The 17433-nt window shown below is 53.5% G+C and overlaps 1 protein-coding gene across 1 annotated transcript; it reads left to right on the top strand.

The window, feature by feature from the left end:
• Positions 1-456: 456 nt before the first annotated feature.
• Positions 457-17387, top strand: SIGLEC15 (sialic acid binding Ig like lectin 15). Its single transcript, XM_057504148.1, is given in 7 exon segments — positions 457-723; positions 8387-8446; positions 8819-9202; positions 10254-10631; positions 11702-11732; positions 13602-13656; positions 13658-17387. Coding segments are annotated over 7 exon segments (1113 nt in total). The 5' UTR covers positions 457-671; the 3' UTR covers positions 13811-17387.
• The last annotated feature ends 46 nt before the right edge of the window (positions 17388-17433 follow it).

Consider the following 17433-nt stretch of genomic DNA (forward strand, 5'->3'; position numbering starts at 1 on the left):
GTATTTCATTGTGGGTTCTCCTAGTTAATCATTTGCTTAATAATGCTGGTATTTCCTATTTATGCTGCTTGGTAATAAAAGTATTGTCAGCAATGACTACACCTCAGAGATGACTGTTCTTCCATCAATAATCACCACTTTAAATCTGTATGGCTGCTGTAAATTAGCTTCATCAGAATGAAATCCCATCCTGGCACACTGAAAATGTGGGGAGGGAAGCAGGGATGGAGGACAGACACGAGGAGGGAGGAGGATGAGAGCCGAGGAGGGAGGAATGGAGGGTGGGAAACGAGGAGGGAGGGGGGAAGAGAGACTAGGAGGGAGGAAGGTTACAGAAAAGCAGCAGTTCTGTCCAAGGGACCAGTGCCACAGGGAGGGTCCTGCATCTTCTCCATCCACTTCTCTGTTTCCTGTCCTGGAAAATTATCCAAGCAGTTCCCCTCTTGGTGTTCCACATGACTAAACCCCACGGGTCTCATCTAATCATACTTGGGGCTGCCTGGCTGCCTCTCCCCAGTTCCTCCAGCAGCTACAGAGCCCAGCAGGGGTGTAGAACTGGACACATCGCCCACCCCTTTCTCCTTCCTTCCCCCACACCCACACCAAGGACGGTTCTCCCTAGCGGCCTGACCGACTGTGGGGCTGGCCTGGGGTCTCCAGACGCTCACCACATGGAAGGGCCCATCCGACTCGTGGCCTGCTTAGTGTGCACCATCCTGATGGGTGAGTTCCCACTGTTCTCTCTGGCCTGTGCTCAGAACAGAATAGATGCTCACGAAATCTTAGGTGCAGCCTTCTCTCCTTGAACTTGGGGCAGCTGGGTTTACCCAGAGCTCCAGGCATGTGGAGGAGCAAAACCTGCACTCTGGGAGGCTGTGGTCCCGTTTGGGTCTGGTTCTGATGGTAACAGCAAGTGCCTACAGAGCTCTTACTAAGTGCTAGGCATTTTAACTAGTAACTCATATAAACCTCATAACTTTATGAGACAGGAATTATTTGTCCCTTTTCACAGATGAGAGGACTTAGGCACAGAGAGGTTCTGTGAGGGGGTTGGGGGGAGGAAATGGATGCTTGGCTCTAGACTGGACCACCCCCACCCCAACCCCATGCTATCCATTGTCCCCAGCACAGAGCTCTGTGGTGGGGGCTAATAGGGAAGGGGCTTTCTTTTCTCAGATTGACCTAACTCAACCATCTTTCTGGGGTGATTTAGGATTGGGTCCCACTTTCAGGGTGGGGGCTGGAGAAGGTAACCCTGCCCAGACCTGGGGCAGATAGGAAAGCTGTTCAGAACATGAGTGTTGACATCAGGTGAGGCTTTGAATCCTGGCTGTGCTACTTACTAGCTGTGTGGCCCTGGGTGGGTTGCCAACCTCTCTGAGCCTTGGTGAAGTGGTGTCCTTGCCACCTCAGGAGGTGTTGTGAAGGATAAATTAGATCATGGATGAGCGACCCCAGCTCCGTCCTGGTGCTCAGTGTCTGTGCAACAAATGGCAGTGGAACATTGCTGAAGTCACATAGCTTTGAGGGAGGTTGGGTTTGGGGTTTTTTGTTTGTTTTGGCTGGGTTTATTTCCTCCTGCTAAGGGTCAGCTGCTATGAATCTGTAAAAGACAAAAAGATAGAGGAAGCATGAGCAGTCACATGTTCAAGAACAGAGCCCAGACCACACAAGTGCTCCAGCCATGCGCTGAGATTACCCAGGGAGGCTAAGCCACACATGTGCGCCGTCTCAGGGAGAAGACAGCTTTGCTTCTCATACCAGCAGTTGCTTCACTGCTACAACCAAAAGGGCCATCAACTAGAGTGAGCAGGTCCCGATTTCTGACACCCTCTGCTGTGAGCCTCTCAGCTCTTCTCCTGCGAGCCTGGCCATGTGGCAGCGGCCCCAGGCAAGAGGCCAGAAGACCAGGCTGGGCTCAGCGGCGATGAAGGGGCACCAGGGGCTTCGTGAGCAGGGTGTCCACAGATCACAGTCCTGTCCCCGACCACGTCTCTGAGTGTGTGGCCTGGGCAGGCCCTTGGCAAAAGGGAAGCAGGAGGAATTTGTCCCAGGAAACCCCCCCTTTCACTTTCTGCAGCCTGCTGCCTGGTGCTGGTGCCCCCCACCAATTGCCTCCCCAGCGGTCTCCTCACATTCTCCCATGTCTTTCTTTTCTGTTTCCCCCAGGTCTGCTTTTTGAGAGCTGGAGATGCCAGGGAACAAGGGCAGGGGGAGAACAGGTGTCTGGGAGCTCTGACCACCTGGGTGACCTTGGACAAGTCTTCCGTTGGTCCACAACTGTCTGATAAGACATGTAGCAAGCGCAGTAGCCGTCAGCCTCAAGGACTTTGGTGCACTTTGACAGGCAGTTCATTTACTCTTCACCACAACCTTGCTGTTTTAAGGAGAATTGGGAGGTCAGGTGACTTTCCTGGGGTGTCACAGTCTGGAAGTGAGCTTAAGTCTTCTGAGGGCACCCTTTACACCACCCACCTGCAGTAGATGCTGGGCCTTGGGCAAAGCTTGGTGCTCAGAGGAATTTACTTTACTCTGAACCGATCGGTTTGCAGAAAAGCAGGTCCAGGAGGAAACGAGAGGGTTTAATGCACAGGATGCTTCCTCTGCCCCTGGGGGCACCGCGGTCAGCAGCTCAGATTGAGAAGTCGTCCCCAGGGAGGAGGGGAGTGGAGAGGGGCAGAGTCCGCTGAGGAGGCCGGGGGAGCACGGGCCGAGGCAGGCTAAATCTGAAGTCTGAACAGCAGTACCCTTGGCAGGCACTAGCCCCAGGGAGGGTCAGCCTGTGGCTCTGCACTATCAGTTCAGGAGATGGGGGGCAGGTCCAGTTCCACAACCAAGTGGCCTGAGAGGCAAAGGTTAAAGAGGAAGTGAGGAAACCCTGAGGGCAGAAGAACGGCCAGGCCTTTCACTCCCAGCACCCTGCCCTTCATCCCTTCTTTAGAACCTTCTGGGTCTGGGTCACACTGAAGGACAGAATTCCTGTGTCCTCCCCCTCCTCTCCTCTGCACCCCTTTTACACTTTTTCTCCACTGATAACCTATCTGGACAACATGCAGGCACAGAGAGCTGGTGGGAGCAACCTCGGGGGCGGGAGGGAATTGGCGGAAAGGCATGTGTCCACACACCCAACTGATGAGGTTTGCTGGCCAAGGGAATGTCTCTCCTCACTCCCAAAGTGCTTTCTCCTGACCCTCCAGTGCCACCATGTCTGAGAGGCCACCACTGGAGTTACTGCCTGAGAATACCGTTGTTAACACGCCCTTGCCCCAAGGAGGTAGTCCCCTTACAGACAGCTGCGCTCATCAGCTTGGCCGCCTGTCGACTGGTAATGTGGGCCGTCACGGTGTGGGGGCGCAGCTGTCCCTCTGGGTGGCACAGTCTATCTGTGGTGACTGCCCACCTGGCACCTTCCTTCCCATCCTCAATGTCCACAACTTGGTTCCTCCAGAAAACTCCCATAAAGCCCCCGCTGCCAGCAGACCTAATTCTCATTAAAGTGCCATTCTGGGAGGCCACCCCCACTGGCCATTACCCCACCACGGCCACCGCTGGCTCACTTTCCTGTCTATGAACCACAGAACCACAGTCTGGGATAAAACCAGTAAACATTTTTATCTACGGTTAACATGAGCGCAATTGCACAGAACACACTGCTTATGACTCCCCGAGAGGCCCCTGCTTCTCTCCTCACTGGGGAACCTGGGACATCTTTGGTCAGCTGTGCCCAAAACCAAGGTTTCTTTTTCTGATCCCTCCCAGATGCTGCTTCTGCCATGCAGGTCCCGCAGATGTGCTTCTGTCTCCTGCGAGTTCTCTTCCCACTATCGCACCACGGGCACAGGGCTTCAGGAAAGGGGGTCCAGGGTAAATCAACTACCCCTTAGCTGAGACATGATTATGGTGACACGGGAGCTGGTTGCCCAGTGCCACAGCGCCAGCCCTTCCCTGCTGCACACCAGTCATCACGAGGAGGCCTCAGCAATGTGAAGAATTTACTGAACGGCTGCAGGGGACCATCAAGGCTTACAGGCATCTTCCCAAGTAGCTGCGCGTGCTGGATAGCTAGTGGCTTATTTTTAAGTACCTAAAAATCTTTTCATTTATTTTAGATAGATATATTTCTAAAGTGCTTTATAGACTTGTCATTTTTATCTAATTTTCAGACATAGACTTCTAGATTTAAAAGTCATCTTAACAAAGATCTAGAGACCTCATTTCATAGATGAACCCACTGAGGCCAGAGAGCTATGGGAACTTGCCTTAGGTCACAAAGTCAGCGATACCCACTCTGAGGGGTGCACCTCTCATGGCAATGGAGCTTCCCAAGGTGACTCAGGTCACTGCTGTGAACTCCTAGTCTGCTGCAGTGCGGTGATGCCTCAAGGCCCACTGGGCTTACTCCTTCTCTAAACGGTCCCATGGTGCCGTACTTTTATAACCTCTGACCTGAGCCAACTCTTCCTTATTTCTCCTGAGCCCTTCCTCCCTGGCTGATGTCAGCCATCATTACTTGCTGCTTTCAGTGGGCCTACAAACAGAAAACACTTTCCAGCCTTTTAGTTTGTATTTCACTAGGCTGGAAAACTAATCAAACTTGTTAGGATTGTGCATAAACAAAAAGTAAACAGTGGCTGAGCAATGGCCAGACTGTAAACACACTGAGAAGGGCTACTAACAGTCGCTGTGACTGCATCCCCTCACCCTGCACAGTGTCAAGTTCATGATAGACCCTCAATAAATACCTACTGACTGAATAAATACATGATTAAATGACTAGGTATCAGGTGAGTTAAGGGTGAGGACTGAGCTTTTATATTTCATGTGGTTTAAGATGTAATGGGGCCGTTCAGGGTACTGCCACATCACATCAACTTACATGCCCAGAGCACCACCACACCATTGGTTAGCCCTCTCCACCCTACTTCCTTCTATTCACACTCCCCCTGCAGGGATGGGGAAACAAGGAAATCAACATGCATTGAACATTTGCTATGTCAAGCACTGTGCTGGGTGATCTACATATGTGACTTCATGCAATCCTGGGCCCCATTTTGCAGCAGAGGAGCCTGAGACCTGGGACGTTAAGCAACTCGCCCAAAGATCACCTGTAGGTAAAGGAGCCTAACAGCACCAGGCACAGACTGAATGCGCTATGAGTTTGATGAAAGAATGACCACAAGGGAGAGTGTCACCCAGGCCCAGCTGTGCCAAAGCTGGAACCCTTTCCACCATGGCCTGTGGCCCACCGTTGAGAGGAGGTATTATGAACAACAGGAAGAATGTGGGTCTTCTCTTGACCCCTGGATGATGACAGATTCAAGGCAGAGAGATGAAAAACTCTACAATAAAGGGCCATGGCTCCAGTGCAGGAGCTGTCCCTCCCCAAGAGACAAGCGTGGGTCGCCAAAGGGAATGGTAAATGTCACAGGACGCTGGGGAACTGGGTGGCTGCCAGAGCCAGGGCATTTGCTCCCACAGCAGTTCCTGGTGGGCCTTCCCACCCTCACCTGGAGCCCTGGGTACACTCACCCAAAGGTCTCTGTGTGAGAGCCTGGCCACTGGCTGCCTCGTGAAATGCCCCCCAGCAGGTAAACAGGAAACACAGACCTCCCCCTAAAGGGAGCCAAGATCGCAGTGCTTGGTGAAAGGGCCTCTGCGTTCCCTGTCTGCTGCAAGAACAAACCCCCCAGAAAGTGGGGGCGGGGCAGGGAGGTCTGGCCTGCCATTTGCAGCATACTTCAGAATGTTTCCAAACCTGGCTGTGGCACCCTCAAGCAACACAGTGTACAGGACAAAGAAGAACCTGAGTCAAGGGAAGCCGAGGCTCTGCTTCTGGTTAGTCAGATGACCTGCCAAGTCCCTCGGCCCCCAGACTCCCGGGTCCCCCTTCTCTAGAAAGGGGCTATTGACAGTACCTCATGGGATTGTAGTGCCCATGAAATAAGGTGCTCCCACTGAGTCCCCAGAGTACTGGCCTCCTTATCCTATCATGCCCTGCGACCTCAATGCTGATATCATACCTCCGTGGTTTTGCCCTCCTCTCTCCTTTGCCTAGAATGCCTTCAGCCTACACAAAGACCTGGTAAAATCCCACTCCTTTCTCAAGGCTCTGCTGCAAGGGCATCTTCTCACTCCTGGGTCCTCCAATCAATCCCTTCCTGCCTACTGTCTCCACACCGCTTCCTCCAGCCCACACCCCCTCCCCTGCCACCTGAAGACATTCCCTCTGCCCTCTCATAGCAATTCAATCCAACATCAATTACTCTGTGGCAGGCATCATGCTGGCCGATAACAACACAAATGGGACCACACACAAGTGATCCCTGACCTCCCAGAGCACCTGGGTGCTCAGGCAAGACCCAGTTAAACGGTCAGTGCTCACAGAGGAAGTACCTTTCTGCCAGCCTTGGCACCAGACCCAGGCTTGGGGCTCAAGAAAGGCCTCCCACTATAGGACAACTCAGTGGAGACCCAGGGATGACTAGGAGGGAGCTGGTGAGTGAAATGTGCCAAGGATCATGTTCAAACAGAGGGAACACTGTTCGTGTCCTTCACTGGAGCACCTGGCAGGCTGTGGAGTAATTATGTGTTCACAGATGTGTCTGCCTTTCAGAGCTGTGAGCTCCAGCAGGCCGATAAGGTATCCTATTGATCTTTGTGACCCTGGCTCCTCTCCCAGTGCCTGGCTCAGAGTGGGGACATGTCTGATGCATGTTTACTAACTGATGAATGCACAATAGCAAAAGTTTCTGGGCAATCAGTGCCCATCCCTGTGGTGCCCACGAGGTGCAGAGGTCAGAGGAGCTGAGGTTGCAGAGGGTGCAAAGTGCAAGAAGACTGAGTCAGGGATAGAGCCTCAAGAGTGGGGAGGCACTTTCTGCAGTTAGAAGTACTGACTGAACCAGTAAAACCTTCAGAAAGGGTTTCTGAAATTTGGAGCTAGGCCCTTTGATGATTAACAACTGAGCAAACAAGCTCTTACTAGGGATCAATGTCAGGTCCTCCACTTGGGTTCAAAAGTGTAATTGCATTGTCAAGAAGAAAATAGATTTGGTTTAGAAGCAGATTGTGTGAAAAGTGGTTTTACTTGACTGCAAGTTCAACACAAATCCAAAGTGTGGTTTTGTACAAGGCACAGCTCACACAACCCATTCGTACCCAGCTCCACCAGTCCAGCACACCTAGAGGCCTCCCTCAGGATACAGCTACAGGGAGCATGCCAAGCAGGTGGTGAGCACGCAGAGGGGCAGGTGGGGGACTGGATCTCCCACCAGAGAAGAGAAGACTTAATGGGGCCAGGATAGCCACGACAGGATCCTGGCAGGGCCACCATGGGGAGGGGCTGGCATGTTCCAAAGAGCAAGGGCAGTCACGTGGCTGGTGCCTGACATTGGTTCTGTGCTTGAGGGATATCCTGACATGTCAATTATTCACAGATGAAATGGGCTTTCTGGAGGATGATCTGCCAGCTGCGGGCTGGGGGGATTCCTGCCCAGTGATGAGTCAGGTTACCCTATAAAGCAAAGAGCACTAGACCTGAAGTCAGCAAGGCTGGGTTTCTCCCTCCTTCTGCCTGTGTGACTCCATGCCTTCATTTTCTCGTCTGTAACAGTATCTGCCCTGCCTTTATCCCCACTGTTTTGAGGGTCATGTGATACAATACATGTGGAAACTATGTCAATTGCAAAGTTCTTCCGAAATACAAGGGCTGCTCTATTATTCCCTTTAAAGATCCCTTTTGTGAACTGCCACCAGGGCACTAGCTGGGCAGACCTAAGAGCCTGTACCCCCTCTTTGGGTAGGCACCACCCCTCACTGATCCTCTGAGGCCCAGCTCTGACACCCATCCACCACCCCTTCCCCAGAGCAACACAAATATGCAACAGTAAGGGCTGTGGTTATCCAGCCGTCTTCGCGCGGGAGGCAGAGCACAGCTTCCAGACCTTAGCTCTACCGTACTTCAGAGGCTCACAGCATAGGAGGGAGGAAACCGAGTCCAAGGGCTTGCACAGAACAACGCAGGCATGTCCGCCCACCGCTCCTGCTCTCAGCTCCCTGTCTGGACACTTTGGGAGGCCTTTGGCAAGCCCACACTTGGGTTGACCTGGATTTTAGAGGAATCTTATCTGCCAGCTCAACGCATTAAGTTCAAAACACACCATTCCTTGGCAAGGCCTCAGTTTCCCCTGTAAATGGCAGCATTGGTCTCCTTGGATGAGGCCCAGGGTTCTAAACCTTTGGTGCACTAACGTTCTGGCTGTGAAATCAGGCAGTCCTGAGTGTGAACACTGCCTCATCCTCGCTCTGTGAACTCCAGCAATTACTCAATTTCTCTGGGCCTCAGTTTATTAACATGTAACCTGGGGATAACTGTGCTTACCTCTAGGATCATCTGTGAGAACTAAAAGGGACACTACCGGGAGCTTGCTCAACACAGAGGTGCACAGTAAGTGCTTTTGCTATTACCACCATTGTGGGGGTCTTGGGACTGTACTGTAACCACAGGATCCCGGGGCTTTTCTGCAGCAGGGCAGGTTGCTGAGAGGAATATGGGGTCAGCGGGCCCGTCGGTGAGGTGGGACCTCCACACGTCAGGCAAATGTTCCCAGGGAAGTGGGGAGAGGGTCCAGCACCTCGGGAGTCATGGGAGTCAGGTCTTAGGAGATGCCCCCGTTGTCGTGGGGTGAGTTTCCCTAACGGGCGCTTCCTGAGTCCGGGGGCTTCCCGGATCCCAGGGCAGGTCCTCCGAAGACGCGGGCATGGGTGCCCGCGGCCCCCTGGGCGCGGCGTTGCTCACTTGCTCGGCCGCCGCCCGCAGGTGAGCCGGCGCAGCGCTGGTCCATGCACGTGCCGGCCGAGGTGAGCGCGGCGGCGGGCGAGGCGGCCGTGCTGCCCTGCACCTTCACGCACCCGCACCGCCACTACGACGGGCCGCTCACGGCCATCTGGCGCGCGGGCGAGCCGTACGCGGGCCCGCAGGTGTTCCGGTGCGCGGCGGCGCGGGGCAGCGAGCTCTGCCAGACGGCGCTCAGTCTGCACGGCCGCTTCCGGCTGCTGGGCAACCCGCGCCGCAACGACCTCTCGCTGCGCGTGGAGCGCCTCGCCCTGGCCGACGACGGCCGCTACTTCTGCCGTGTCGAGTTCGCCGGCAACGTCCACGACCGCTACGAGAGCCGCCACGGTGTCCGGCTCCGCGTGACCGGTGAGCGCGGCGCAGGGGCTCCGGCTACGGGGCGCGGGCGGCCGGGGCGGGCGCAGTGCCTTCGTCCCTCCCCACTTCCTGCCCCTGTCCCGAGGGCTCACGAAGTGCCGGCTCTGTGCCCTCCGCTGAGATAGGGAAGGGGACAATCCACAAGCCCTCCCACCTGGCGATGGCTAAGAACCACCTGGGAACTTATTAAAAATGCAGAATCCTGTGCCCAGGAAGGGCTGGGCGGGGCCCGCGAATGGGCATTGTAATGAAGCTCCTAGAGAGTCAACGTCCCCAGCGGCTCGCAGTCCAGAGGGAGAGAAATACAAGTAAACGATAATTCTAAATAAGCCGAGGGCTGCAATGGATTGTGGGCGACGTTGACTGAAGGGGACCCACAGCACGCTGGGGGGTGCCCAGGGGGCCCACCAAGTGCCCAGTACTTTGCTAGACCCTGAGGAATAAAGATGTGGGAGCCACGGTCTCGGTCCCTAGTGGTTCTCAACACTGGCTGCACAACCCAGTCACCTGGGGAGCTTTTAAAAATCCTGGACTCTCTGCTGTGGGGATCGTGGAGTTCTGGGTTCGAGTGTGACTCTGCCAAGAACTTCTCTGAGTGCATTTCAGTGTCTTCCCAGGGTCCCCACCTCCTTGCCACAGTCCTAGCATTCAGTGATTCAGTCTCAACTCTAGATCTGGGGGAGATTGTCTGGGAGCGGAAGGCACCCTTAAAATCACACTAGCACGGTCCTCAATGATACAGCATTAATACCGAACTTGTAGTAAGCACTTGCTATGGGCCAAACCATAGTCCAACACTCCACATGTATTATCAACTTGCCAAATTTTCTCATCAGCCCCACAGGTAAGTGATCCACATTTTACGCATGGAGAAAGTGAGGCACAGCGCTGCAGAATAACTTGCGCAAGACACACTTGTATCAGGACCCAGTGCCTGCTAGCCTGGTGCCCGAGTGGTACTCCCTGGGAGGGTAACTCTTTGCCCACCGCTGCTCTGATCACAATTTGCTTTCTCTCTTGCCCCCTTGGTCACGGCGCGCAGCCGCCCCGAGAATCATCAATATCTCGGTGCTGCCGGGTCCTGCGCACGCCTTCCGCGCGCTCTGCACCGCCGAAGGGGAGCCACCGCCCACCCTCGGCTGGTCCGGCCCTCTGGGCAACCAATCAGCTACCCTGTCGGGCCTGGGTCAGGGTCACAGCCATCAGGTAACCGCAGAGCTGCCAGCTCTGGTCCACGACGGCCGCTACACGTGCACTGCTTCCAACAGCCTGGGCCACGCAGAGGCCAGCGTCTACTTGTTCCGTTTTCACGGCGCGTCTGGGGCTCCAGCGATCGCCTTGCTGCTCAGCGCACTCGGCCTCAAGGCGCTGCTGCTGCTCTGCGTTCTGGCCGCCCACGCCGCAGCCCACCGCCGCCTAGGTGGGTGCAATTCAGGTCAGGGTGGGCACGAGGGTCAGGCAGGGGGCTCTCCTCTTAGGTAACCAGACTAATCACCTGGAGGTGGGAACCAGTGTGAGCCCATTTTACATTAAGGAAGCCGAGGCCAGAGAAGTTAAAGAACTTGCCTCTGGCCTAGCCTAGAGTCACAGCGATAGTGACCCCAACTCAGGAGTCGGGTCCTTTACCGGCACCCTAGAAATGACTCCTCCCTAATGACTCTGACGACTCTGACCACCCGCAGGCTTTCCCATATAGCACCATTCCCGTATGTTACAACAAGCATCTTGAAGACCTACTATGTGCTGTGCTAGGAATACAAAGGTGTGTAAGCCATGGTTCCGTGCCCTTGAGTGGGTGCTAAGGAGTAAGCAAGTGGTTGCAGTCCTCAGTGAGAAATGCTGTCCCTGCCAAAGCCCAGAGTATGGTCAGCCTTGTGCTGGTGGCTCAGCTGGATGGGGGCCAGGAGGGAAGGCTTCACACAAGTGAGGGCTAAATCCCAAACTATAAGCAGGCGTGAGCTAGGAAAACAAGGAGCTAATGGTATTCCTAGCAGAGGAATGACATCTAAAAGGTGCAAGCATGAAGTAGGAGGGTGTCTTGGGAGAACAGCAGGCCCCAGCACACTGCTCCTGTTGAGCTGATGGGAAATTTGCTCTGGGCCCGAAAAGGGCTTCCCGGAGCCTCTCGGACCCCCCAGGGCAGTGGGACCAGCCTCAGACTCTCCTGGGGTGAAATCCCAATCTGTCACTTGTTTTGCTATGGCCACTGTGTTTGCTATGGCCATGCTGACTTCCTTGCAAGTTTTCCAAATGTGAGCATTCTGGGCCTCAGCGTCCTCAGAAAGACGTGTTTTTCTGTGGACTGCTTCTCACTTCACCTTCTCATGAACTCCCAGTCATCTTCTGGGTCACTCCCCCACCTGCTAGCATGCTGTCTGTTGCATGTATCCCTCAGACCACTTCCACAGTGGGGGCGCGTGAGGGGCGGGGCCTGTACCCGGAGGCTACCATGGAGATTTCATGCCTCCTCTCTCTCTGTTCTTCACACAGAGAGCCCAATCACCCAGGACACCGCACCACGGTAAGTGAACTACTCTGCCCCCACCCCACCCCACCTGCTGTAGTCCCCATTGGCCAAGGGGTGCAGGCCTCTGAGGGCTGCTGGCATGAGGAGAAAAACAGGCAAAGGGTCAGGGCTGGGGGCGTGGCCCAGACGAACTTCTAGGCCTGCCCAAAGCCCTCCCTCCTTCAGTCCACCAAGCCTGTTTAGGGCCGGATCAGGCCATGCTGACCTGCTCTCCCCACCCTTACCCCACCCTACTCCAGCATGTACCGTCTGGGCCTCTCACTGGCATCCCTCCCAGACCAGCCTGGTGTCACGGTGTGAGAGGGTCATTTTTCGGTCTTACCTGCACCCCTAGCTGTGGTTCCTCTAGGCTGTGTTCCCTCTTGCAGAGCCCAGCACTCCACACAGGCAGACCCTCACAGAAGCCACCTGGGGTATTCGTTCTCCCAGGCACTCTGCTGAAGGCTTTACAAACAAAACGTGCTCAGAGGTCCTGAGGGTTTAGGTGAGGGGCTCAGGGCCCAGCTAGGAAGTGCTGACCCTCCTGGCCATGTTCCCCTCCTCTCAGTATGTCTGTCCAAGTGAAGGTCTGTGTTGAAGAAGAAAGAATTCAATTCATAGACCCTGGGTGGCCTGCTGGGATGCTGGGTGAGGGTGGTGGTTGGGGCAGCAGAGTCATTCAGGACCCATTAGACAAACCCAGACACTCCCATAATTCCACTTGCCTGTGCCCTGAGGGCTGGACCAGCCCCTCTCTCCAGCTGCCTGCTCATCTAACCCCCACATTCTGGGAAACATGTGCAATGTGCCTTTTCTTGCTAATTTACTACCCCACTAAGGCATCTCAATCAGAAAGCTGTCATTCAAACCTACTGTGTACCAGACACTGTTGTAGGTGCTAAAGAAACAACAAGAATCTTTGGCCTCAAAGAACTCACATTGTAATGTGGAGAATTTTAATAAACACATAAACAAGATCAGCTTAGATTTTAAAATAAGAGCTGTGGAGGAAGCGGCCACGGCAATGAAGTAGCACCGTCGGGGAGGAAGGTGGCCATGGGCTGCGGCTACTTTAGATGAGGATGTTGTCTCTAAGGACACAACGTGGAGGGGACCTGAGACCAGAGCCCAAAGGGGCGGGCTGGAGTGGTGGGGCAATTCAGAAGGAAAAGGGAAGTCAGAAGGTTCAAGGGAGACCTGGGAAGGAGATGGAGAGGACAGGGAGGCTGTGGGACTCATTTGAAAGCAATGGGAAGTCACTGAATCGTTACAAGCAGACAAGTGACCCCACTCAAACGTGAGCAGGAGCCAGGAATCTCGTGAGGCTTTCCACCACAGCTGAGGCCGCTTGGGTGCTCAGGCAGCAGTGGTGGAGGTGGGGAATGGGGAAGGCAGAAGGCAGGCCTGACCAGGGGGCTGGCTGCACACGACATATGAAGAGGAAGCTAGGATGGCCAGGTTTGGAGCCATCACCTTGGGCGCCACTTACTGAGATGAAGATGGGATGGGATAGGGGGCTACTGGTCAGGATCATGTAAACACTGTGGACAGTAACTTTGAGATGCCCGTTAAGACATCCCAGCGGAGAAGTCAGAGCAGTTGGAGCTCAGGAAGACAGGCCTGGGCATATCCCTGCTCTGGAGGGCAGGGACGTGGAGATGGTTTTTGAAGGCAGAGAGGAGAAATACTCTGGAGCCCCCTCCCTGTTCCACAGATCCTGCAGCTGCCCTGCCTCCAACCTCCCAGCTAATGTCCAAGCCCTGTTGGCTGCAGGCCCCACCTCCCCTCTCGTCTCTCCTTCCTACCCACTGCTGGGGTATGGTTTGGGCAGTCAGGGTCCCCCTTTCTGTATTGGGTGGTCAGCCAACTTTCTTATGTCTGCAGGCCCCAGGCTCAGGAGTCCAATTATGAAAATTTGAGCCAGATGAGCCCCCGGGGCCCAGCAGCACCCATGTGCTCACCACGAGGAAGTACTCGGCTACCGGCATCCACTTGTGCACCATGAGGAGCGAAGAACAGCATCAGGATTGGCTGGGACAGCCCTTCCTGGCTCCTGGACACCTTGGCAGCCCCCAACTAGGCAAATCCCATAAGGAGGCCAGGACTCTACTCACAGTGGTCTCCTCCATGGACATCTGTCTCAGAGCCCCCATATTTATGTCAATGGGGCCAACATTTTTAAAGTGTGTGTGTGTACACATGCACACATAAGCTCCAACGTGAGACTTCCAGAAAAACTCCTCTCACCCTTTCTTGCTGAGACCACCATAGTGATGCAGGCAGGAGGCTCTGGAGGCCCGGGCTCCATCGCAGCTATCACCCACGTGCTGTGTTGACCAGGGCACTTTTTTCACCTCTTTGGGACTCAGCTCATCCACTGTTGAACACAGACAGTAATATTCTTCCATCCTTGCTGGTAGGGCCATCAAAATCAGAGAAATTATGAATATGAAGGGACTTTGGGAAGTACAAAGCCATCTACAGACATGAGGGGTGTTACCGGCTCCTCCTTGCAAGGCAGCCTTGGGATATGCAAATGGCTCTTGGAAACTGTGGTGGCCACACAGGCCTTGCTGAGAATGAGGATTCTAGACAGCAAGTCTGGGTGTGCAAACCTGTGGTCCCAGGAACCTCCAATTGGCAGTGAGGAGTCTAGTGTCCCTATTCCTGGGGCCCCTCTGTGTTGTCCAATACTTTTTGCCCACCTCTCACTCCATCAGCTGCTCTGCATTACCTTTGCTGGGACCCCTGGGAAAAGAAAACAAAACACCCATCATCTCAAAGCATCTGGAATCCATTGTTGCCAAGGACTGAAAGCTGGGAGGCCTGAGGGGCACTCTCGGTTGCAGGGTCCCATGGATAGAGCAGCTGCAGCACTGACCTCTGTCTGGGACCTGCATCCTCCCAGGATGTGCAAAGTCCAAAAGCGCCAATAATTTCATCCCATTTGCCTGAGTTCTGCATTCATCGGGTGCTGCTTTCCCTATTCACGCATCAGTGCAAACATGTTTTAGCCCCTGCAGTCTCTGGGGTCAGGGAGAGGAGGAGGGGGTGTGTCTGACACCCAGAAAAGCTGGCAGAGAAAAGGGCAACCGATATCAGGGACTGAAGAGGCCAGGGGAACAAACTCTTTCCTTCAGAACTTTCCCCAGAGCTGGAGTGGTAACCTACAGTAAGTTCAGGGTCCTCTCTGATGCTTTTCTACAGAGATGGCCTGAAGGTTGAGGAATCTTCACAAGTTAGTAAGTAGGGCACTGGGTTCTGTGAGGTTCCCCTCCTCACCAGAGCAAGGGGGTGATGGATCCATCCAGAAGACTGATCTGTCAAAGATCACAGAGGAGTTGGTATTTGTAACTCCATATATGGGGATACTTCGGGGCACCTCCACAGAGTCCTGTTCACCAGGGCAGAAGTGAAGGGCACAGGAGTGGTATGTCTTGGAACATCTGCCTGGTCTTTGAGGCCAGTTCCTCAGCCAAGAATACAGTGATAGGAATTACTAATTTGTTTGTTTTGTGCTGGGAATTGGGCCCGGTGTTTGGGGATACAGAAATGACCGAGGCATGTGTTTCAGTCAGGCTGTGCTAGGTTGTGCTGTAGTAACAAACAAATCCTAAATTCACAGTGGCTGAAGACAAGCAGGGTTTATTCTCACGAAAGCTACATGCCCATCACATACTGGCAGGGGAGCTTTGCACATTGTTTTTACTCAGGGACTCAGGCTCCCAGGGATCCACCATCCCTCATGTTGTGCATTGCTGGGTTGGAGATAAAAATAAAGCTCTAGCCCTCCCAATTGTGGTCATAGTTCACTGGCCAGAATTAGCCACATGTCCAACCACCCTTAAGGGCCTGGGCAGTGCAACCTTATGCTGTACCTGGGAGGAAGAAATCAAGAAGCATTTGGGAACAGCCCTGATAACTCCACTGTAGAACTCTCCCAGAATTCTCACGCTAGTGCGCCCACAGCCCAGTAAGTGGAATAAGATGTGAAAGTAACAGTAGGAAGTGCTGTGGGAAAACACAAAAAAGAATGGGCAGCCCAGTTTTGGGAAGGGTTTCTGGAGGAGAGGACATAGAAATGGTGCACACTGGCCATGCAAATGGGGAAGAATGTTAGTTGGAGATATGAAAGTATGTCATTCTAAACAGAAGGGACAGTCTTAAAAAGGCCAGGTCGGACACAGGGTGATGTCCAAGCAGTTCAAAGTTGCTGGAGTTAGGGGGCAGCAGTAGGCTTCCACCTGGTGAAGAACTGCTGCCTCCAACAGGTATGCGAGTAGCAGAGGGAGGCAGGGTGCCCAAGGGGCCAAGCCCAGGGTTGGCTCTGGTACTGTTTCCCATGGCTGCTGCACCTACTCCAGACCTGGGGCTAGGGTTTCCCCCATAGCACCTTGGGCTCTCAGAGCAGGGTTTCCCCAGAGGGTGCTGAGGGTTGCCTGCATCAAGAACACATGGGGACCTTGCTCAGATCCCATCCTGAGCACCACCTGGACCTCCTGAATCACAGGCTGTGAGTGCAGGGATGGAATTTTAAACTAACTCTCCAGATGATTTTGCCCCTAACTTTGTATTATAGTCGTTTTCAAACACACAAGCACAAAACTGAAAAAAATTAAGATGATCAACAAGATACCCACCACCCACATTCAACAGTTACTAACATTTTGCCATATTTGCTTCATGTGTGTGTGTTTGGCTGAACTATTTGAGAGTAAACTGCAGGAACCAGTCCTTCACTCCTGAATACCTCAGCTGTGTCTACTAAGAGCAAAGCCTTCTCCTCCACAACCTCAATGCCATCATCACGTTTGAGAAAAATGTGAACAATTATTCAATAATACCATCTTACAGCCCACATTCATATTTCCCCAACTGTTCTCAAATGCCTTTTCTGGCTTGTTTTTAATCAGGCTCCAGTTTACTCCAGGTGATTCTTAAGCAAGCTGAAGTTTGAGACCCCTGTGGGATGCCCAGCTCATAAGGTGCCAGAGTACAACCCCTGGCCCTTTCAAGGTGTGTCTTACAAATGTTAATGCAATCAAACGCTAAGGCAGGGCTCCTGGGCATTTCAGTGCTGTGACCAAGTTAGGGTTACACTGTCACCCTCAACCCCCGCCATCTGGGCCCTCCCAGAGGCACTCCCACCCCAACCCTGGAATTCAGGCCTTGGAAACTTGGTGCAGCTTCCTGTCCCTCCTCCTACCAAGGTCACAACTGCGTTATAGACCCACAGGGATCTCCTAGGTTCTCCTGCACTCCCTGGGGCCACCAGTGGCCTCCTGTCTATGCCGATTCTTAAACCAAGCTTTACATTCTCTTTGAAACTAGACACCTTGGCTATTGTGTTGAAGTGTAACAGAATATAGGTTCTATCCATTACAAGCCTTCTAATGTCACAGTTTTCTTAGTGTAATTTCTGCATGAAAAGACCTGCCAACCAGTCTGCCCAAAGCGGGACGTGTCCACCGTGTGTAAACTGAACTTGAGTCCAGTTTATTTGCAGAATTTTACTTAGCAAATTCTCATTTCTCCCTTTTTCTCATCACATAAAAACTTGTCTTCTGTATAAGCAAGTAAAATGCTAAACCTCCAACCCCTGAACAAGTGAATATTGCACATTTAATGACCCAACTAGGCTGTGGTTATAAGGCCGCTCAAGATGTGGAAAGGAAAACAGTTGAACACAAGCAGCACTTGTCACATAGGTGATTTT

This window comes from Manis pentadactyla, chromosome 6, assembly GCF_030020395.1.
Source record: "Manis pentadactyla isolate mManPen7 chromosome 6, mManPen7.hap1, whole genome shotgun sequence".
NCBI classification, from domain to species: Eukaryota; Metazoa; Chordata; class Mammalia; order Pholidota; family Manidae; genus Manis; species Manis pentadactyla.